Source organism: Micromys minutus (genome assembly GCF_963924665.1).
Source record: "Micromys minutus genome assembly, chromosome: 4".
In the NCBI taxonomy this organism is placed as follows: domain Eukaryota; kingdom Metazoa; phylum Chordata; class Mammalia; order Rodentia; family Muridae; genus Micromys; species Micromys minutus.
Window position 1 is genome coordinate 68661367 of NC_137973.1, and position 23086 is coordinate 68684452.

Consider the following 23086-nt stretch of genomic DNA (forward strand, 5'->3'; position numbering starts at 1 on the left):
CTGGGGTAAATGCCCAGAAGTGGAATAACTGAGTCTTCAGGTAGTACTATGTCCATTTTTTCTGAGGAACCGCCAGACTGATTTCCAGAGTGGTTGTATCAGTTTACAACCCCACCAGCAGTGGAGAAGGGTTCCTCTTTCTCCGCAGCCTCGCCAGCATCTGCTGTCATCTGAGTTTTGGATCTTGGCCAATCTGACTGGTGTGAGGTGGAATCTCAGGGCTGTTTTGATTTGCATTTCCCTGATGGCTAAGGATGTTGATCACTTCCTTGGATGTTTCTCAGCCATTCCATATTCCTCAATGGAGAACTTTTTGTTAAGTCTGTACCCCATTTATAATAGGGTTGTTTGATTCTCTGGTGTCTCCCTTTTTGAGTTCTCTTTATACCTTGGATATTAGGCCTCTATCTGATGTGGGGTTAGTAAATATCTTTTCCCACTCTGTTGGCTGCAGTTCTGTTTTCTTGACAGTGTCTTTAGCCTTACACAAACTTTGCAATCGCAATAAGTCCCATTTGTCAATCTTTGACCTTAGAGCTCGAGCTACTGGTGTTTTGTACAAGAAATTTTCTTCTGTGCTTAAGAGTTCTAAGGTTTTCCCTACATTCTCATCTAATAGTTTCAGTGTACCTGGTTTAATGTGGAGATCTTTGATCCACTTGCACTTGAGCTTTGTACAAGGAGATAAGAAAGGGTCTATTTTCATTCTTCTGTGTGCCGAGTGCCAGTTGGACCAACACCATTTGTTGAATAGGCTGTCCTTTTTCCACTGAATGTTTACAGCTCCTTTGTCAAAAATCAGGTGACCATATACGTGAGGGCTCATTTCTGGATCTTGTATCCCCTTGATCTCCTTTTGCTGTCTAATTGCTCTCTCTCTTTGCCCTCTAGTTAGTCTGGCTAAGGGTTTATCAATCTTGTTAATTTTCTCAAAGAACCAGCTCTTGGTTTTCTTGATTCTTTCAGTGGTTTCTTTTGTTTCTATTTGTTCTATTTGTGCCTTAAGTTTGATTATTTCTTGCCGTCTACTCCTCTTGGGTGTATCTGCCTCCTTTTGTTCTAGAGCTTTCAACTGTGTTGTCAGGTTGCTGATGTAATCTCTCTCCAGTTTCTTTATGGAAGCACTCAGAGCTATGAGTTTTCCTCTCAATACTGCTTTCATTGCATCCCATAGGTTTGGGAATGTTGTGTTTTCGTTTTCATTGAATTCTAGAAAATCCTTAATTTTTTTATTTCTTCTTTGATTCTGCTATCTTTTAATAGATCATTGTTTAGTTTCCATGTGTATGTGGGCTTTTTGTTGTCTTTGTTGTTATTAAAGACCAGCCTTAGACCATGGTGATGTGAAAGGATGCATGGGAGTATTTCAATCTTCTTATATCTATTGAGGCTCCTTTTGTGACCGATTATGTGGTCAGTTTTTGAGAAGGTGCTGTGAGGTGCTGAGAAGAAAGTATATTCTTTTGTTTTAGGATGATATGTTCTGTAGATATCTATTAATTCCAGTTGGTTCATAACCTCTGCTAGTTTTACAGTGTCCTTGTTCTATTTCTGTTTCCATGATCTGTCCATTGGTGAGAGTGGGGTATTGAGGTCTCCCACTATTATTGTGTGGGGCGCAATGTATTTTGTTGAGCTTTAGTAGGGTTTCTTTTATGAATATCAGTGCTTTTGCATTTGGTGCATATATGTTAAGTATTGAGAGTTCCTCCTGACAAATTTCCCCGGTAATGAGTAAAAAGTGTCCTTCCTTATCTTTTTTGATAACTTTTGTTTGAAAATCTACTTTATTCGATATTAGAATGGCCACTCCAGCTTGCTTCTTCGGGCCATTGCTTGGAAGGTTTTTTTTCAACCTTACTCTGAGATAGTGTCTATCTTTGTCTCTGAGATGAGTTTCCTGTACGCAGCAAATTGTTGGGTTTTGTTTATGTATCTAGTCTGATAGCCTATGTCTTTTTATTGGGGAATTGGGTCCATTTATGTTAACAGATATCAAGGAATAGTGGTTGCTGTTTCCTGCTATTTTTGCTTTTGGAGGTTGAACTGTGCCTGTATGTCTTCCTTCTTTTGGTTTTCTTGCTTGGGAGTTCTCTTGTTTTTATTAGGATGTAGTTCCCCTTGTTGTATTGGGTTTTTCCCCTATAATTTGTTGTATTACTGGGTTTGTTGTCAGATATTGTGTAAATTTAGTTTTGTCTTGGAATATCTTAGTCTCTCCATCTATGGTGATTGAGTGTTTTGCTGGGTATAGCAGCTTTGGCTGGCACCTGTGCTCTCTTAGGGTCTGCATGATGTCTGTCCAGGCTCTTCTAGCTTTCATAGTCTCTGTTGAGAGTGATTCTGATTGGTCTGCCTTTATATATCACCTGGCCTTTTTCCCTTACTGCTTTTAATATTTTTCTTTGCTTTGGGCACTTGGTGTTTTGACTATTATGTGTTGGGAGGAATTTCTTTTCTGGTCCAACCTATTTGGAGTTCTGTAAGCTTGTTTTATGCTCATGGTCATCTCATTCTTAAGGGTAGGGAAGTTTTCTTCTATGATTTTGTTGAAGATATTTACTGTACCTCTTAGTTGATATTCTTTGCCCTCTTCTATTCCTATTATCCTTAGGTTTGATCTTCTCATTGTGTCCCGGATCTCCTGGACATTTTGGGTTAGGAGTTTTTTGCTTTTTGCATCTTCTCTGACTGTTTTATCTATGTTTTCAACGTTGTCTTCCATCATTAAATTTTTGTACTGAAATTGAGCTACCGTGATGCGATGATGGCAGGACAGGTTAATTAGCAAAGAAATTAGGAGGCCAAACAGACACCTGTAACACATATCCATCTCAGATCTCTTCATGATAGCCATGTTAGGCAGTTAGGAAAGAATACAGTAGCGTGCGTAATAAGCACATGGAATTTGTAAAGAGGAAGACATTGCATAATCTTTTGCCTGAGGCTGGAGATCATTTTGCTCTGGAATGTAATCTAGACTTCCTAAGTGCATGGAGCTTCCCTCACTTCTGTGTAAAATAATCTATGGAAAGAAAGCAATGGATACAAGGTGGATGTGGAGGCTGAAGATAGAGATGTGGCTGTGGTGGCTGATGAGCACAGGATCTCAGTGAGACTAGAAAACACAACTGAGATTTTTCAGAGATAGATATTGCAAAGTATATATGTACTTTAATATTACTGTGAGTGAATTTAGAGGTTCAACCACAAAAAAGTAAGTATTTAAGATTTTTTTGTGCTTGTTACCTTAGTGAGTTATTCTACATTCTACTTAGAAATTAATTGTAAGATCACTCTTGCACCTTATGAATATATCTAATTATAAGTTACCTTTGTACAATTAGGGAAAGAAATGAGTATCTTTAATTTTTCAGAAAATGGGAAAAAAAAACCCTTCTGTCTACAGTTTCACCCTTTTGTCACCAACCGCATAGTTTGGGCTGCTAAAAAGAAAATTTAAATTCAGCTGGGACTTGGAGAGAGTGGAAATAGGAGCCAGTGACTCCCAAGATTCCCAGCTCAGCAATAAAGTGTGCCATTTCACAAGTGAAACTAACTGTTTCAGACTATGAAGATCAGAGCATCAGAAGTCTCTTGTGAGACTTGTGTTCCTGGAGACACTTTTGGTGAACTTGGTGCATGCAGGAACTGAATGTGGAGGCTGAAGGTGCATCTTGATGACACCAGGAAAAGAGCTTGTGGTTGGAAAGTCCCAGGATAAGCACAAGACAGCGCTCCCACAAAACAGAGAGACACACAACTGATCCCAGAGATGACCCAGGAGCCCTGCTCGTGACATTTGACAAAGCTTAGAAGATGCTAAGTCCCAGTGCCTTGTGGTGAAGGAGATGTCAACACAGTTTGGTAGAACCTGCTCCTCTCCAGATCTTAGAATCGCCTTGAGGAAAAGATCCAATCACAGAGGTCTGAAAGTCTAAGAGTGCGCAATGGTATTTCCTTGCCCCTCTCACTTTTAGCCCTATGGATATTAAACATAACCAGGGTGCACCCAAGGGCTGTAGATGTTCATCAGTCACACTCAGCACATGATATATAAAAAGTCTTGAAATAAACCCCCAAGTCTAAATATACCTCATTGTTAAACATGATCTTCAGAGAATCACATTAGCAAATGGAAAATTGCTGGCATCGCCGTAGTATTGAATGGGATGCTGATGGCTGGCTGGAGGGAATTGGCCCTGTAACAGCCTCTGGCCCCTCAATTCTCTCTGCTTGTCAGCCAGAATGCCTCAGATCCTCAGATCCATTTGCAGATAATGTCTTGTGTTTAACAAACTCACCAATGCAGCCCTGAGTCCCTTCTCCCCAGAGGGGCCAGGTGGCTGAGACACCTGTCACTGCCTACAGTCTGCCAGGCTCGGCCCTCTGTCCCCACCGCACAGATGGCGGGAGACCCGAGAAGATGGCTCTTTCATGTTCAGAATTTCTCCACTTATCGAAGTGGTTTCCAGAGAGGAATGAGATTTTCCTGTTAGTTCTCTGCTCACCCCATTAATTCCAGATAAGAATTATCTGGGCCCTCTTACGACTTCTGCTCCTTCAGGAGTATTTTTAGCTTTAGTTGAGAACGAACTGCACATCAAAAGCCTGGTTTTCAAGTTTTCAATAGCTTTGAAGCTTCATTTTAAAATGGGATTTTCCTGTATTTATTTCCCAAAGACTAAAGTTTGTCAGACACAGGCGAGAGCCCCTTCGAGGTCTTAGGTCCCACTACAGCCCTTACTTATTTATAACTTTTGATCTCCCCTTCCATCTGCAAATGATATACATATTACCACATTGTGCCTAATAATCCACTTTCTGTCAAAATTTCTCCCTCACAGAGTTATTGGTTATTGTAAATATGTCACTTACATTGCATGCAGAATCTCTGTGCATTAATTATTATACAGAGCCAATTTATGTGGCAGAACTCTGCTTTCCCTAGATACAACTCATATATTTTTGTTTCTCTGAGCACTTGTTGAAATAGATGCTTAATAAGTGTTTATCCAGTTGAATGGCTTTTACTTAGTAAATGTCGTCTTTATTTCTTATGCGAAATAAAATGTAAGCATATGTTTGACTGCATCCTAGTACATTAAGGCTCTTTTTAAATCAAATTACTTGCATCTAATTTCACTGGCAGTGAATTGGTGATGTGCCTTATGTCAAAAGACAAGGGCTGCTATTGCTTTGAGAAGGGCTGCAATCAAACTGATCATCTGTGATTGTACACCTCGGAAAGCTAATTTTCCTTCAAGAGTTTCACCCTTTCCTCTAAACTTTCTTTGCTCCTTGAAAAAGATAACAAAGTGAACACTTTTACAGCTGAGAGAACAAGTGCACATAAATATCACTGTGGAGCTGGAAGCAAAGACAGAAATCCTCCTGTTGTATGTCCAATTTTTCATGGATAGCCACAACATTCACATGCAACATGCACATGCATACACACGTGCACACATACATGTATGCAAATACACATACACACCAACATATACACTCTCTACCATGCACACAAGTGTGTGCACAGTCATGCATACATGCACACACATACACAAACATGCACACACATACACATACATGCACACACATACACATACAGGCACACACATACACATACATGCACACACAGAGAAACATCTATATAGATCTCAGATAGAAACCCATCACAGAACAAAGTGCAACTACTGTGAATTTTTACTGGGTTCCTAACAAAAACACTTACAAGGGTTGCTTTAGGAACAAGAATGACTGACAACATCAACAACAAAGACAGGAAGACAGGAAGAGCAGCTGCCTGTTGAGAAGCTCACCCCAGCATGTTGGTGGTTTGCAGAAGTTGCAACAGCTCCCGGCAGTTCACCCCTTCTATGAAGCTGGGGAGGGCTCTTCAGGAATCATAAACCTCTTTCCCAGACTTGGGACTTTTGGTTTCTCCCAAGCCCCTGATCCTGTAGAAATTGAGAAGAAATGGCTATACACAAACTTACCATATAATAAAGATTACAGAAATGCTAACAAGCTGAATTTTCTACCCATTGAAAACAGCCTTTAACAATTTATTAAATAAAAATTTTCTAAGCAAAAAAAAATTCAAAGCTGTGCTACCTTGGGGTACAAAAGGATTCCATCCTGAATTCTGGGCAAATAGTCAACTAAGATGCTTCCTGCGTGGGCAGCTTTTCTTTTTTATTGGACAAATACTCTACAAAAGGCTTTTAAAAGGAATTACCCTTATAGGCTAACACTTCCTCAATAAACAAACAAACAAACCCTTATTGTGTTTTTCTCACTGCCACCGCCAGCATTCGCAGAACACAACCATGTAACCCACAATGGCATCCTGCATTCCTTGCCGCACACTGCTGCCCTGGTCCCTTCCAGAGGAACAGGTGCTTGAGGTTGATGCCACAAGAGATTCAGCAGAGCCCTTTACTGTATCCTATCATGGCTTCCACAGAAGTAGTCCCCCTGTTTGTTGGATGAGAAAGGGAAGGTGGGGAGACATACCTCTGGAGTAGTGGTGGTGCTCAGAAATTAAATTGTCCCCATTGGGAAAGTCTACAGACAGGCCTCATACAAAGCTATGTACTAGTAAAGTTAACTAATTGTCTTAGTAGTATTGTATACTTATTTGTCTCTGACAAATTTACCCACTTCAAATTAAGCTCAAAACTTAGTGTTAGGTGATGAAATGAAAGAGTAAAAGAAAGATAGCTACAACATGGCTGAGACGGAGCAAACCACCATAAGTGTTCCAGCTCCCTGCTGAATCCGGAGGAGGGAAAGTGGGGGTGTGAAAAGGCCAGAAAAAAAATGGTGTGAGATCTACTTCCAGAGAGAAAAACCTTTCGACTTGATTTCTGTAAAGCCTGTGAAAACACAGCTCTCCTTTTGTATGTGCTAAACACATCAAACAATTTCTATTTACTATGTCCATAAACAAAGCTGGTGCTAGGAGCTGACACTTCTGAACATCTCAGGACTATGAAATGAACAATAAATGCATCTACCTCAGGACACCAGAGACCCTGTACTTCCCTGACAGGCCAAATATTGCTTTGGCACAGAGTCAAAGAAAGCCTCAAATCCAAAGGAAAATTGAGCTTCCATACTGAATCCCATTTACCTTAGGACGTATCTAGTTCAGGATACGAACCTGGGTACTCTTTGTTCGAAAGTCATCGGCTGTACATAATCTACTCTGTGCACTGTAAAATTTGTGCCAGGCAGAGAGCAATGCCTTCTTCTGAGGGCTGATTTCTTTATACTCGTGAAGACATTTATTTACTGCGTTTATGCCTTGGGTCCACAGTCTCCCTTCTGTGGAGAAACTGCAACCCTGCCGTTGTGCTGAGTGAAGTGTGGTTCTTGGACAGTGGACAATGAACCATATATTTTCATACCACATTAAAGTCACTCATTACTAAAATGTCAACATTAGTATATATGTCCTTGATAAGGACAGTTATAGTAACAACAGTGTTCCATTTCACATTTGACACTGCTCATTCCTCATTAGGCTGCTTATGTAGCTGTAGAAATACTGACTGCTCTGCCGTGCATCCAGGAGAATGCACACCACTGAGAGAGGTAGATGGAGATAAATTGATAACTACTTGAAAATAGGTCCCAAATTCATTGCTCTACTAACTGGGTTACATGAAAACATATATATTATCACAATATATAGCACATGTATATGGGATAGACACATAGACAAATAACATAAGTCAATCATGTTAGTTTATTGCATTTAAGTAGATTATTCTATTGATTGAAAACATAAATAATAATGAATTACATCAACATATTTTTGTCAGATGCTCAAGATAATTCTACTTCATCACTGGTGGAAACTTTTACAACAAAAGCATCTACCGCAACATCAGGCACCATGACAGTAACCAGTCTTAACAAATCAACAGGTGGAACACCTCCTGAAGGTAAGTTCTTTCTATATGGAATATAGTTTTCTTTTTAAAAGCAAAAATAGTAAACAGATTCTACATAATGTACTATGGAGAAGAATTGTTACAAAACTAAGTAATAATTTATTAGTTCTGAGTCAAATAAAGCATCTGGAGGCCTTGCTGAGTTTCCTTACTGACATTCTTTTAGATCACTTCCTGTTTGGGAAAGCTCCTATTGTAACTATTACATAAACAATGTTTTTATTTTTAGAGAAGAAAACAATTATCATACCTATATCCTAAAATATCTTTGTAAATAACCCGATTCTCCACCTACATAGCACAGCTAATAATTGGAAACTGTTCAAACAGACAGATTTTGTGAGTCATTATGTGCTAATAATAGATTTAATTTGTAGACTTCTGTGGCAATGTTATCATAATTATTACTGCCTGGGGCAGCAACTATGCCAAAAAAAGTATTGAAGAAAATGACTGAACCACCTATAAAATTTCAAAATGCCCCTGGGACTGGTGGTTGATGCCTTTAATCCCAGCACTGGGTGGAGGAGCAAATGCAGATAGATCTGTAAGACTCAGGAGGCTAGTTTGTTCTGCTCATCAAATCCCAGGGCAGAGAGACCTATGCAGAGAGATCCTGTTCAAAAAGAAATAGTGAGGAGAAAACAAACAAACAAACAAACAAACAAAGCCCCTGTAATCATGGAAACCCTCAAACGATCTTCAAGCCAATATTTGTCACATTGTTTATCTTGAAACATGGAGATGAGGGGAAATAAGACATCTTATTCAAGCTCAGTATTCAGAAGTAGAAAAAAACCTTGTTTTTTACCAGAAAATTGAATATTTAGAGTATATTGTGGCTGAAATCCCACCTCTACAGTTTGCACCTCTTTTACCTTCCTTACTTTTCCCTCTAACATCAGACTCAAAATAGGCACATTAACAATATGGACTCACTGGTCTAGAGAAATGGCAAAGAAGTTAAAAGCACTGGCTGTTTTTCCAGAGGACCCAGGTTCAATTACCAGCACCTAAATCGCAGCACCAACCATCTGTAACTCCAGTTCCAGGGGATCTGACACCTTCACATAGACATACATGCACATAAAACATCAATGCACATAAAAATTTTTAAAGGGAATCCTAAAAGCAAACACAAAATAAACAAAACAAAAAAAGCAAAACCTATCAGGACTTGAATCGGGTGGAAATTTAACAGACAAAAGGTATTCTAGAAGCATCTATGCTTGATTCTACAATGAGAAAACCCAGTCCTCAAGGAACTTCTTGACCAAATCAGGAAAAAACATACAAGTGCATACAACATTATGGGAAATTTTAGTTCCAGGATATTGGAGAATGTTATTTCCATGACAGAAAAGCTCCAAATGGCACAGTTAAGACGTCATAGTCCAGGAAGTCACAAACCACCTGCTGAACATTTCATTTCATTTTAAACAATTGGCTCCTTTCTGTGTACAGTTAGCCTAAATGTCTTGTTATTTGTTCTTTGTTTTTGATTTTTGTTTTTTTTTTTTTTAACAAAGTGTGGCTATCTGCTTTCTTCTCTAAGCTTTAACTGACTCGATATGAAATCAGCTCTAAGTTGGCAAGCATGCATTATGTTTGAAAGCAGTGGTATTTATTTACATAAGAGCCAAGACAGAGAACCTGAGTCCTGAAGTTGCATCCAGTCCCCTTCCCCCATCTCTAGATGATGCTGAAGTCAAAAGTGTTAGCTATCCTAACACAAACCCTGGAACAATGCTTAGTTCTGTGAACCGTAGACATGAACGTTCACTGAAAAGAATTTGGGCAGAATTACAATTCGTGACACCAGGAAGGCAGCTTGTTTTGCTGAGTTCAGATGTTATTTCAAACTTGTTCATGTTAAGGCAGAGGAAGCAGATGTTTTTATTCTTTCTGCAACAGACGTGTCCTATAGTTGGTGGTGAAGCACCTGTCTTGGAAGCAAAGGTGTAGTACATGTGAACACAATGTAGCACACACACGTACACACTTCTCATTCCTTTTGGGAGACATTGCTAATGATTTACACTACCCATTTAATAAGAACTACACTGCTGTGTGTTCCCAAAAATTCTCCCAGTGAACATGCATCACTTACTATCATCTGTAAAAATGCTATAAATCAGATAAACTTTACATCACAAAAATATTCAGACACACTGTAAAGCAAAGAACATTCTAATTATTCTCATATATCTACCTTATTAAATCAGTCTTTACAGGTTTTATCCATCTGTACTTTTCTCCTTCATGGATCTTTTTTTTTCCACTTCAATCTATTTCTTTAATCAGTAAAATGTTATGGAAGCCACATTAAAAATGTGTCTCAACTTTGGGGACATGTTATTGCAAAGCTACAATGCCATTATCAAACCTACCCTCGGAATTACTATGAGCTTTGCATCGATGTAGAGAACTTCTAAGTGATGTAATGTAATAACCAGGAACATAGAGATGAGAGAAGGCTGAGAGGTGAACGAAGTACATTCTGGGACCACTGATGAGACCAAGTGACAGTTTGTGGTTGAGAGGCAACCAAGTGGGAAAGAGCCTTACCTGAACTCTGAGAAAGTGTGGTGGGGAGGAGACCACTAAGTGAATGACCAACCAGCTGAAGAGGGCGGGAAGAACTGCTAACCAATGGGAGAACACTAGAGACATGAGATGCTTTGCCCTAGCTTCTTTAACACCATTTGGTACTAAGGTAAGTTGGAATATGGACACTGGCTGGGCCCATCCTCCTAAAGGCAGCATGGTCTGACACAGTAATGAACAGGAGGAAAAATCTGCCTCAGATCAAACTAGTGTGTCAGTTTGTTTGGCTTCTTCATGCAAAGTATACAGAAAGCTTATTTGTCTGGCAGATTTAAATGCTGACCCTCCCCCCTAAACCACCACAATATAGACTAAAATATTACACACATACAGAGAGAGACAGAGACAGAAGCATATATGAACTCACACACACAGAGGCATGCATTCACTTGTATGCACACACAGACACACAGGCACGCTCTCTCTCTCTTTCTCACATACAGACACACACACACACACACACACACACACACACACACAAGCCATTCCTTATTTTTCCAATCTTTAAGACCAACACAGTGCTCTGTTTTTGCTTTTACAAACAAAACAAAAACTATAGGATGCTGGTTCTTCTCATTATCAGCTTTCCTAATCAGACTTTTTCCTGTGGTTAAAAGCTAAGAAAGTTGGTTCTGCAGAGTTTATAACTGCCTTTCTCTTGCCAATTATTATATTATGATATAATAATTAATTATATTAATTAATTCACAGGAAAAGCAAACAACAAAAGTGTGCAACTGAGAAGAGAACTGTCCTTGTTGCAACAGGGCCATAGTGATTGGACTGGTGGCCAGCTGGGAAAGCAGGGTTGGCCTTCAGAGACCTGCCCAGTCACAGCCAGGATGTGACCGTGAGGTTCATCAAGTGGCCTGAGCAAAGGTCAAACAGTGAGGGACCTTCAGGCAGGCACAGCATTTTAACCTTTAGCACACAAAACTAGATTTGAAAGAGAAAATTTAACCTTGAATGTTATGCCTCTTGATTCAGAGGCTTTTGATAGTCGATGTCCTTACTTTGGAGTTAAGGTATAGTTTTATCAACATGACATAAATGGTGGGAAATTCAAACAAAAGCCCTGTATAGGTTTTTAGTTAAATACAAAACCCAGCTACCAGAATACTCGATGCAAAGGTTTTAAGTTTAAAGGATTCAAATAAGCTTACCTGAATGTGAATTCATTCTCTCCTCTCATCTCACTACAGAGAGTGGTAGATATCTGTTTACCAAAGACAGCTTCTTTCTCTCTCTTACGTTCGAAGGTGTAGAGTTACACACCCAAAGATGGAGGCGCACTTCCTCTTTTTATTTTAAAACACGTATTTCACTATATTAATTCATTCTTTCTATGTGCACACACACATGCTGTCCTTCCTCTGTGTAGATTTGGGGGATTAAATCCGGATCAACAGGTTCGCTTTATCCGTGGAGCTACTTCACTGACTCTGCTTCCTTTCTGTAAAAAATAAATGAAGGAGGTTGACAGTGCAGTGCTGCTGATGAGATAAATTAGCTCAAAGAATACAAAGTTTTCAGAACTAATACTAAAATCTCAAGTCATAAATAGGCATTAAATTTCAAGTACAGACAGAGGTATTTCTAGCCAGATATTTCAGATGGGGCTCTATTATGGTGACATTTAAATTACATGTCTTATTGTAGAAAATAGGTATATAAAACTTTAAAGAATTGCTTTTTCAAAAAGGATTCATTTATTTTATGTATGTGACTAACCCTGTTGCTCTCTTCATACACACCAGAAGAGGGCATCAGATTTCATTACAGATGGCTGTGAGCCACCATGTGGTTGCTGGGATTTAAACTTAGGACCTCTGAAAGAGCAGTCAGTGTTCTTAACCACTGAGCCATCTCTCCAGTTTCAAGAACAGAATTTAAAACCGAAGTCTCACAAACTTCTTTGTATGGCTAGATGGAACTTTAATGAAACTGTCCATCTTTCTTTATAGAAGCTCTCCTTTCCTTTGTTATCTTTCTATCTTTAAGTTTAAGTTTAAAATGAACTATCTGTAAAAAAATGTTAAAAATATGAGTTCATCATATATGTGTGTGTGTGTGTTTCTCTGAACAATTCTTGAAAGCACTTGTTTAAGAACTTGAAATTAATACAAATCAGTTTCCATTAGTTCCTCATAATAATAATGTGCATTTATTCTTCAGAATTTTAGTGCATTCAGCGCATATAGAAAAATCCATCATACCATATGTTGAGTGCTACACATATTTGAAAGTGGTTGCTGATAACTTAGCTACAATCCAAAAGTGTTACTCTTTTTATTGCAAGCACACATATGTACACATATGTTTGCACACGCAGACACGCAGACAGGCAGACAGATTCTCTCTGCCTCTCTCTGTCTCTCATATGCATATACATAAATGCCTTGTGTGGTGTGAGACTTAGCTGAACAGGGCTTCCTGTGATATTTTGTGGGCAATTTTTTGAGCAAATTTTTACTCTGAGTAATTTCAAATAATCCTGGCCTTTAATAAACCGCCTTTTACATTAAATAGCACCAAGGGCATAAAAATCAGTGCAGATTAGTGGTGTGGCCTATGCAGTCAACATAGCCCTGGATGATTATTTTTCTGTAACCTTTGCTTCTTTCTCAACACACTTTCCAGTCCTCTTTATTACTTGGGAGGAGGGTCCAGTGTTTACTGTGGATGCATTGCAATCTTGCTTTATATATAGATGTCATACTAGGAGAAAGAACTATTTGGGCATCTGGAGTTTATATAATAGGAATTCAAAGGCTATCTAATAAATGAGCAGATTAATTACAGAAGTTTTCACCTTCTCTTATGTCTGATCTGTATAGAATTCTCATTACAATGAATAATATTCTCTAAGTTATGAGAATAAAATATAACTATGAAAATTACACCTCATGATTCTATTTACTGAATACCCATCCCCAACGCATGTTAAAACAAATTGATCTTTAAGACACTAACATTTAGTTTTGGAAATTCTTTTTTACTTCTTGAATGATGCCAACATAATAATCTACAATAGAAACTCGCTGTTTAATCAGTCATACTAAAAGTGTGTGTGTATGTGTTTAAATAACTCTTTTAATAATTCAATAAACACATTCCTCTTTAGATAAAATAATCTAGAAAACAGTAAAAGACAAGGGTTTCTTAGTAATCTGTGTATTGATTGCAGGTCATTACTTGGCAGATAAGATTTATGGTTAATAATAATGTCATTTATATTATCAAACTAGGAACGACCAACAGTGAAGTATCCAAAACACCTTTGATGCCAACACTTAATTCACTGACAACACCAAAACATGAAGGTGAGTATTGATTTGTTTTTGTTGCTAAATTTATATGTTTGAGTTTGTGTGTTTGTTTGTATGTGTATGTACATGTGTGTCTGTGTGTAACCTATGGTATTTTCTGTAGACAACGTGGTGTGTGAATCATCTGAATACAGAGATTTCTGAAGTTGATGTCTTTAATCTACTTAGTGTACTTAGCTTTGTTGTCTGCTGCTACTCTTCGATAGAACAGCTGGAATGATGTGGAACTGTAAGAGATGACATCATCGCTTTCTTCCTAACTACAAGAAAAAGCTATCCAGATCTCCATTTAGTGTGATAGTAGACCCTAATTACTAATTTGTAAAGATGGTTTTATCATGCAGGAATCTTGAATTTTCAAAAACTGAGTTTTCTTGATATAACGAGGTTTTCATGTTAGCCCTTCAATGATGAACATGACAAGTAACATTGCTGCACATTGAACTCACCTTACTCCATTAGCAGAAATGTTCACTGGTGACACTGTGGCATAATTTTCTATATAAGGCCAGTCTTATTTATATTATTTTGCCAAGACTTTTTATAAAAGATATACTATAAGCTTGTAGGGTTTTTCGTGACCACTGTCTTCTGTTAATATTACAGTAATGTTAGAGTATGTTTCCTTCTCTGCAAATATTGTTTGAAATATTTTGTGATTTCATCATATTACAAAGGCAAGGTGCTTTTCAAGAAACTCACTCTTAACTTAGGCTACTCTTATCTGTCTTCTTTTTCATCAGAAGAAAGATAGTCTGCTCAAATCTTATGAAGGACACCCAATGCCAACATTTCAGACAAGAAGGAGTTGAATCTGCATATGTAAAGCAAACTGATATTAGGAAAAGGTGAAATTACAAATATTTTTCTCTTTTACCACCAAGCATAGTGGTAAAATTCTTGAGATATGAGACTTCTTTAAAGAACCTAACACAAGCAGAATCTCATGAAAACCTTGAAAATAACAGTGACACTTAACACAGAACAGAACAAAACAAAAGACAAAACTTCTCTTCACACTATAAGACAAAAAAAAAATCCATTTAGCCCATCAACACTGATACTCAATTTCTATGAACTTCAGTTTCCAAAATCTTCCAAGGTTAGCCCATAAGCAAGTGTTGCTTAATGACTCTGAATTATGTAAGATGGCTCAAAAAAATTGAGAGAAGATGAATAGAAAGAGAAAAACTCTTTTTTAATATTTGTAGTTTGAAACATATTTATGGATAAAACAGACTCTCAACAATGCTCAGAAATAATCCATCTAAACCAATAAGCACACATTTCATTATCAACAATAGGATTGATAATATGCTCTAATGAACAGATTTTCTTTGAGTTTTGTAGGTGCCTCAGGATCTAAAAACAAACAAGTAGTAAAGAAATAAATCAATATAGGCTATATATTATCTCAAATTTATGAAATATAAAATGACTACAAAGAACATTTCAGTAAAACCATATAAATATATTTTTGTCAGTACATGATTTTTTTAAAGGTTTGAAAGTATGCATTGAAAACATAATAGTTACAATGTGCAAAAAATACATATAAAACAAAACGTAACATGGAAATAGTCAACGTTCTCTTGTGTGTAAAAATTAAACATAATGATTTTTAAATACCAAGGATTGCCACAAGGTTGAATTCTTAACTTTTGAATATTAATGGTTTAAGGTCCAGGTGTACCACACTCTGAGAGGGTACTATACACTTTTTTAAAAGAGGACTGAGTGTTCCACATTTTGGCTGTGTTTTTGGTTTTTTTTTTTTTTTTTTTTGGAGCTTCATATGGTCTGTGAGTTGTTTTGGGGGGTATTCAGAGCATTGGGGGGTGGTAGTGTCATATTATGGGTGACTGCATATTATGTCTTCTTTTGTGACTAGGTTACCTCGCTCGGGATGATATTCTCTAGTTCCATCCATTTGCCAAGGAATTTCATAAAGTCATTGTTTCTAATAGCTGAGTAGTACTTCATTATGCAAATATACCACAATTTCTGTATCCATTCATCTCCTGAAGGACATCTGGGTTCTTTCCAGCTTCTGGTTATTATAAATAGGGCTGCTATGAACATGGTCGAACATGTGTCCTTATTGTATGTTGGAGCATTTTGGGGGTACATGCCCAGAAGTGGAAAAGCTGGATCTTCAGGTAGTACAATGGCCAATTTTCTGAGGAACCACCAGACTGATTTCCAGAGTGGTTGTACCAGCTTACAACCCCACCAACAGTGGAGAAGTGTTCCTCTTTATCCACATCCTCTCCAGCATCTGCTGTCATCAAGTTTTGATCTTAGCTATTCTGACTGGTGTGAGCTGGAATATCAGGGTTGTTTTGATTTGCATTTCCCTGATTACTAGGGATGTTGAGCATTTCCTGGGTGCTTCTCGGTCATTCGATATTCCTCAGTTGAGAATTCTCTGTTAAACTCTGTACCCCATTCTTAAATAGGATAGTTTGATTCTCTGGGATCTACCTTCTTGAGTTCTTTGTATATATTGGATATTAGACATCTATCAGATGTGGGATTGGATCCTTTCTCATTCTGTTGGCTGCCGTTTTGTTTTCTTGACAGTGTCCTTAGCCTTACAGAAACTTTGCAATCTCATGAAGTCCCATTTCTTGATTCCTGATTTTAGAACATAAACCATTGGTGTTCAGTTCAGGAATTTTTGCCCTGTGCCTATGTGTTCTAAGCTTTTACCCACTTTATCTTCTATTAGTTTCAGTGTACCTAGTCTTATGTGTAGATCATTGATCCACTTGGACTAGAGCTTTTTACAAGGAGATAAGAAAGAATCAATTTGCATTCTCTTGCATGCTGATCTCCAGTTGAACCAACACCATTTGTTGAAGAGGCTGTCCTTTTTCCATTGAAGGTTTTCAGCTTCTTTGTCAAAGGTCAGGTGACTATATGTGTGAAGGTTCATTTCTGGGTCTTCAATTCTGTTCCATTAATCTACCTGCCTGTCTCTGTAACAATACCATATGGTTTTTAACACAATTGTTTTGTAATGTAGCTTAAGGTCAGGGACGGTGATTCCTGAAGATGTTTTCTTGTTGTTGAGACTAGATTTCACTATTCTAGATTTTTTGTTATTCCAGATAAATTTTCAAATTGCTCTTTCCAACTCTATGAAGAATTGAATTGGAAAATTGGGATTGCATTTAATCTGTAGATTGCTTTTGGTAAGATGGCCATTTTTTACAATGTTAATCCTTCTGATCCTTGTGCATGGGAGATCTTTCCATCTTCTGAGATCTTCTTCAATTTCCTTCTTCAAAGATTTGAAATTCTTGTCATACAGATGTTTTACTTGCTCAGTTAGGGTCACACAAAGGTATTTCTTATTGTTTGTGTCTATTGTAAAGGGTATCTTTTCACTAATTTCTTTCTCAGCATGTTTTTCCTTTGAGTGGAGGAAGGTTACTGATTTGTTTGAGTTAATTTTATATCTAGCCACTTTGCTGAACTTGTTTATCAGCTGTAAAAGTTCTCTGGTGGAATTTTTGGAGTCACATAAGTATACTATCATGTCATCAGCAAAGTATACTATCATGTTTGACGTCTTCCTTTCTAATTCGTATCCCTTTGACGTGTTGTTTTGTTGGTTAGTTGCTCTGGCCCAGGACTTCTAGTACTATATTGAATAGGTAGGGGGAGAGTGGGCAGAATTATCTAGTCCCTGACTTTAGTGGGTTGCTTCAAGTTTCTCACTGTTTAATTTGATATTGGCTACTGGTTTGCTGTATATTGCTTTTACTGTGTTTAGGTATGGACCTTGTATTGCTGCTTTAAGACTTTTAACATGAAGGGGTGTTTAATTTGTCAAATGCTTTCTCAGAATCTAGTGACATGATCATGTGGTTTTTTCTTACCTTTGAGTTTAATTATGTGGTGGATAACGCTGATGGATTTTTGTATATTAAAACATCCCTGTATCCCAGAGATGAAGCCTACTTGATCATAGTGAATGACCGCTTTGATGTGTTCTTGGATTTGGTTTGCAAGAATTTTCTTGGGTATTTTTGCATCAATAGTCATGAGGAAGATTGGTCTGAAGTTCTCTTTCCTTGTAGGGTCTTCGTGTGGTTTAGGAATGAGAGTAACTGTGGCTTCAAAGAATAAGTTGGGTAGTGTTCCCTCTGCCTCTATTTTGTTGAATAGTTTAGAGGGTATTGGTATTAGGTCTTCTATTAAGGTCTGATAGAATTCTGGACTAAACTCATCTGGTCCTGTGCTTCTTTTGTTTGGGAGGCTTTTAATGAATGTTTCTATTTCTTTAGTTGTTATGGGATTGTTTAGATGGTTTATCTGGTCCTGATTTAACTTTGGTATCTGGAATGTGTCCATTTCCTTCAGATTTTCCAGTTTTATTGAGTATAGGCTTTGATAGTTGAATCTGATGATTACTTGAATTTCCTCAGTTTTTGTTGTTATGTCTCCACTTTCATTTCTAATTTTGTTAATTTGGATACTCTCTCTGTGCCTTCTAGTTAGGCTGGCTAAGGGTTTATCAATCTTGTTGATTTTCTCAAAGAGCCAGCTCCTTGTTTTGTTGATGCTTTGAATGGTTCTTTTCATTTCTACTTGGTTGATTTTTCCTCTGAGTTTGATTATTTTCTGCCATCTACTCTTCTTGGGTATATCTGCTTCCTTTTGTTCTAGAGCTTTCAGTTGTGCTGTCAAGATGCCAGTGTATGCTCTCTCCAGTTTCTTTTTGGAGGTGCTCAGAGCTATTAGTTTTCCTCTTAGTACTGCTTTCATTGCATTCCATACGTTTGGGTATGTTGTGTTTCATTTTCATTGAATTATAAAAAAAATCTATAATTTCTTTGTTTATTTCTTCCTTGACCATGCTATCATTTCATAGAGCATTGTTCAGCTTCCATGTGTATGTGGACTTTTGTTGTCTTTGTTGTTATTAAAGACCAGCCTTAGTCTAAGGTGATCTGACAGGATGCATGGGTGTATTTTAATCTTTTTATATCTGTTGATGTTTGTTTTGTGACCAACTATATGGTCAATTTTTAAAAAGGTGCCTTGAGGTACTAAAAATAAGGTATATTCTTTTGTTTTAGGATAAAATGATCTGTAGATGTATGTTAATTTCAATTTGTTCATAACCTCAGCGAGTTTCTCTGTATCTCTATTCTGTTTCTGCTTCCATTATCTGCTCATTGATGAGAGTGGAATGTTGAAGTCTCCCACTATTATTGTGTGTGGTGTAATATCTGCTTTGAGCTTAAAAGTAGGGTTTCTTTTATGAATATGGGTGCTCTTGTATTTGGAGCATAGATGTTCAGGATTGAGAATTGATCTTGGTAGATTTTTCTGGTAATGAAGAAAAAGTGTCCTTCCTTATCTTATTACATAACTTTTGGTTGAAAATCCATTTTATTAGATAATATAATGGTTACTCCAGGTTGTTTCTCAGGGCCATTTGCTTGGAAGGTTTTTCTCAGCCTTTTACTCTGAGATAGTGCCTGCCTTCATCTCTGAGATGAGTTTCCTGTATGCAGCAAAATGCTGGATCCTGTCTGGTAGTCTATGTCTTCTTTTTTGAGGAATTCAGTCCATTGATGTTAACAGATATTAAGGAATAGTGATTGTTGTGTCCTGTTATTTTTGTTGTTAGAGGTAGACTTATGTTTGTATGTCTTCTTTTTGTTTTCTTGCATAATAATTTTCTTGCTTTTCATAGGGTATAGTTTCCCTCTTCGTGTTGGGTTTTTCATCTATTATTCTTTGTAAGGCTGGACTTGTGTTCAGATATTGTGTAAATTTGATTTTTTACTAGAATATCTTGGTCTCTCCATCTATGGTATTTAAGAGTTTTGCTGGATATAGTAACCTGGGCTGGTATTTGTGTTCTATTAGAGTCAGTATGTCTGTCCAGTATCTTCTAGCTTTCATAGTCTATGTTGAGAAGTCTGGTGTAATTCTGCTTGGTCTAACTTTATATGTTACATATCCTTTTTCTTTTACTGCTTTTAGTATTCTTTGTTTTGAACACTTGGTGTTTTGACTATTATGTTTCGGGAAGAATTTCTTTTCTGGTCCAATCTATTTGGAGCTCTGTAGGCTTCTTCTATATTCATGGTTATCTTGTTCTTAAAGGTAGGAAAGTTTTCTTCTATGGATTTGTTGAAGATGTTTACTGTGCCTTTTAGTTGATGTTCTTTTGCCCTTTTCTGCACCTATTATCTTTAGGTTTGGTCTTCTCATTGTGTCCTGGATCTCCTGGACATTTTAGGTTAGAAGTTTTTTTAGTTTTTGCATCTTCTTTGACTGTTTTGTCTTTGTTTTCTACATTGTCTTTGGCTTCTGAAATCCTCTCTTCCATCTCTTCTAGCCTGTTGGTAATGCTTGTATCTATGACACCTAATTTCTTTCTTAGGTTTTCTATCACCCAGTTTATATTTTTGTGTGATTTCTTTATTGTATCTCTTTCCATTTTCAATTCCTCCATTTGTTTGGTTGTGTTTTCCTGTAGTTCTTTGAGTGATTTCTCTTGGTTCTCCTGAAATTGTTTAAGGGAGTTATTCATGCACTTCTCAAAGATCTCCATCATCATCATGACGTATGATTTTAAGTCTAAATCTTGTCTTTCTTGAATGTTAGGAAATCCACTACTTGCTGTGGTGGGAGAACTGTGTTCTGTTGTTGCCAGGTTGTCTTGGTTTCTGTTGCTTGGGTTCTTGTGCTTTCCTCTTGCCGTCTTGTTGTCAGTGATTGTTGGTGATCTTTTTGTTTCTGACTGGTGTTTGTCTCTCCTGTGGGTCTGAAGGTCCCTGGGCTCAGGAGGAAGATTGCTCATGGTGCTTGGTTCTTTGTGGTCAAGCAGTGAGTTTTGATGGCAATTACTCAGTTCTGTCTTTGTGGGCTCAGCTATGAGAGTTCTGATAAGGCTGTTCTGGGAGCTCAGCCCTCTACCCACAGGTCTTGAGTCCTAGTGGCAGAGACCCTGCTCTTTCTCTAGGCTAAAAAATGACCCTTTTCCAGAGAGCACCATGCTCCCTGTGCTCTGAAAACTCCCTGTGTTCCCTTGCTAGACACGTGGCCAGCTTATGTGTCAAGCTCAACCTTGTTTCAGGTGGAAAAGTGCCTGTGCAGCTGATCTGGAAGCTCAGCCTCAGCGGGCAGATCCCAAGTCATGATGACAAAGATCTGGCCCTCACTGTGAGCCGACCCTTTTCCAGAGAGTACTATACTCTCTGAGTTCTTCAAACTCCCAGTGTGACCACCCTGGGCCTGAGCCCCAGGCTCGCTGCTGATCCAGGTGAAAAAGCACCTGTGCAGCTGATCCAGAATAAACTGTTAATATTTGCTGCCCAAAATTATCATGGAAAGCACTACAGAAAGAGAAAATTTAAAAATCTATGTGTTACAGAAATTTCTAAGGAAGAACAGAGGACATCATTATTTCTTTTTATATTTATTAATTGCACTGTATGTGTGTGAGTATTTTGCCTTCACAAATGTCTGTGTACTCTATATGCACCATATGCCACAGAGAGGAACAGATGACCTGGTCGCGAATTGTGAATGGTTGAAAGCCACCACATGGGTGCTGGGAATTGAACCTGGACCAATGTAAGAGCAGCCACTGCCCTTAACTGCTTAGCTATCTTTCCAGCCCGCCAGAAAGAATATTTTAAGTTCTGATTTCTGAACTGCTTCGATGATACTGAAGTACTACAACTTATTTGATGTCTGAAATTTTTGTTATACACAAGGCCACTTCAAATAAAACTAGACTGTCCCTATGTTTAAAATAAAGTGATATTTTATTCCTGCTCTATATCAACACCAAATTTCTGCAAAATTCTATTTTGGTAAACCAAGTTAGGAAAACAAAAAAACAAAACAAACAAGACAAAACAAAAACCGTGGTGATTCAATCACCCAGCCACCATGGTCTAAGAAACACTGTGCTCCTTACTTTTATACTCTGTAAGAGTAAGGAAGAGCCTTTACTGTGAGTGTAACTCCAAAGACTCCTATTTTGTCCAGCAGCACATAGAGTTTTCGCTCATTTTTTCCTTTTAAAAGTTCAAAGCCAGAGTTTGGAGAGATTTCTCAGTGGTTAGGAGCTTGCACTGTTCTTGTAGAGGACCTGGGTTAAGTTCCCAGCACCCTCATTGGGCAGCTTACAACAGTCACATCTCTGCATCTCTGGTACCTCATCTCTCCCTCTCCCTCTCCTCTCTCTTCCTCTTTGTCTCTCTCTCTCTCTCTCTCTTTCTCTCTCTCTCTCTCTCTCTCTCTCTCTCTCTCTCTCTCTCTCTCTCTCTCTCTCTCTGTTTCTCTCTCTCCCTCTCCCTTGCCCTTCTCCCTCCTCAATCCCCCCACACACAAATTCAAACAAGTATTCTTTTGAAAATGTTTGAATGCCCCTCACCTTGGCTGCTATACTCTTCCCCCAGGTCCTTGACACTCCTGTGGCTTGCTTTCAGTGTCTTGAGTTCCTAGGAATGAATCCAGGAAGGAATGGAGTTTCATTTTGACATATATTCCTTCAAATAGTGTATCCACCTAGCACAATCCGTAAATTGATTGACAAGTACACTAATTTTCATCCCAGAGAAGAGGTCAAAGGAGTCTTCAATAAGCTTCTGCTGCTTCTGTTTCTGATGATGCTTAGAAATATCTTCCTAGGACATTTAGTGTAGGCATCAGGACAACCCACAATCTTACCATAAGCTCATTACCATTATCCCAGAAGACACTGAGGGAACCCAGATATTAATTAAATCTGTTCCTAAGTATTATTTTGCTACAGGGACAGAATTTCTATAAAGTACTGACTTCAGATCATCTTTGAATGTGAATCTTTGACAGCTATCACTTTTTAAAAAACATAAGAAATAAATTCAATTTCTTTGTATTTGTTGGTGTTTGCTTTGTGTTCTACCTTTGTTTGACAGAATCTCTGAAACCTTCTCTTAGAGTATCTTTGTGATCTCATAACACAGTTAGACTTTTTAATTTTGGACTTTATTTTTGTTTGTAGTATCAAATAAAGGTCGTTTCATTCTTAGATTATGGCTATCTAATTTCTTGTAACCTTTATTGAAGAGATTATTCTTTCTCCTTGGTGACCTCTAGCTGTCATGTTAATTTTGATCTTATTTTCTGGTTCCATTTTTTGTTGGTTCACTGTTATGTGTGTGA

General features: G+C 37.9%; 1 protein-coding gene across 2 annotated transcripts in view; it reads left to right on the plus strand.

Annotated features, from left to right (window-relative positions):
* The window catches only part of EMCN (endomucin), an 89962-nt gene that overhangs the window by 20082 nt on the left and 46794 nt on the right, over nt 1-23086 (plus strand). For both annotated transcript variants that reach the window (XM_080915526.1, XM_080915527.1), the window contains exons 2-3: nt 7833-7955; nt 13820-13894. In XM_080915526.1, coding sequence (XP_080771652.1) covers nt 7833-7955; nt 13820-13894 — 198 coding nt within the window. The remainder of the gene's footprint in view (nt 1-7832; nt 7956-13819; nt 13895-23086) is intronic.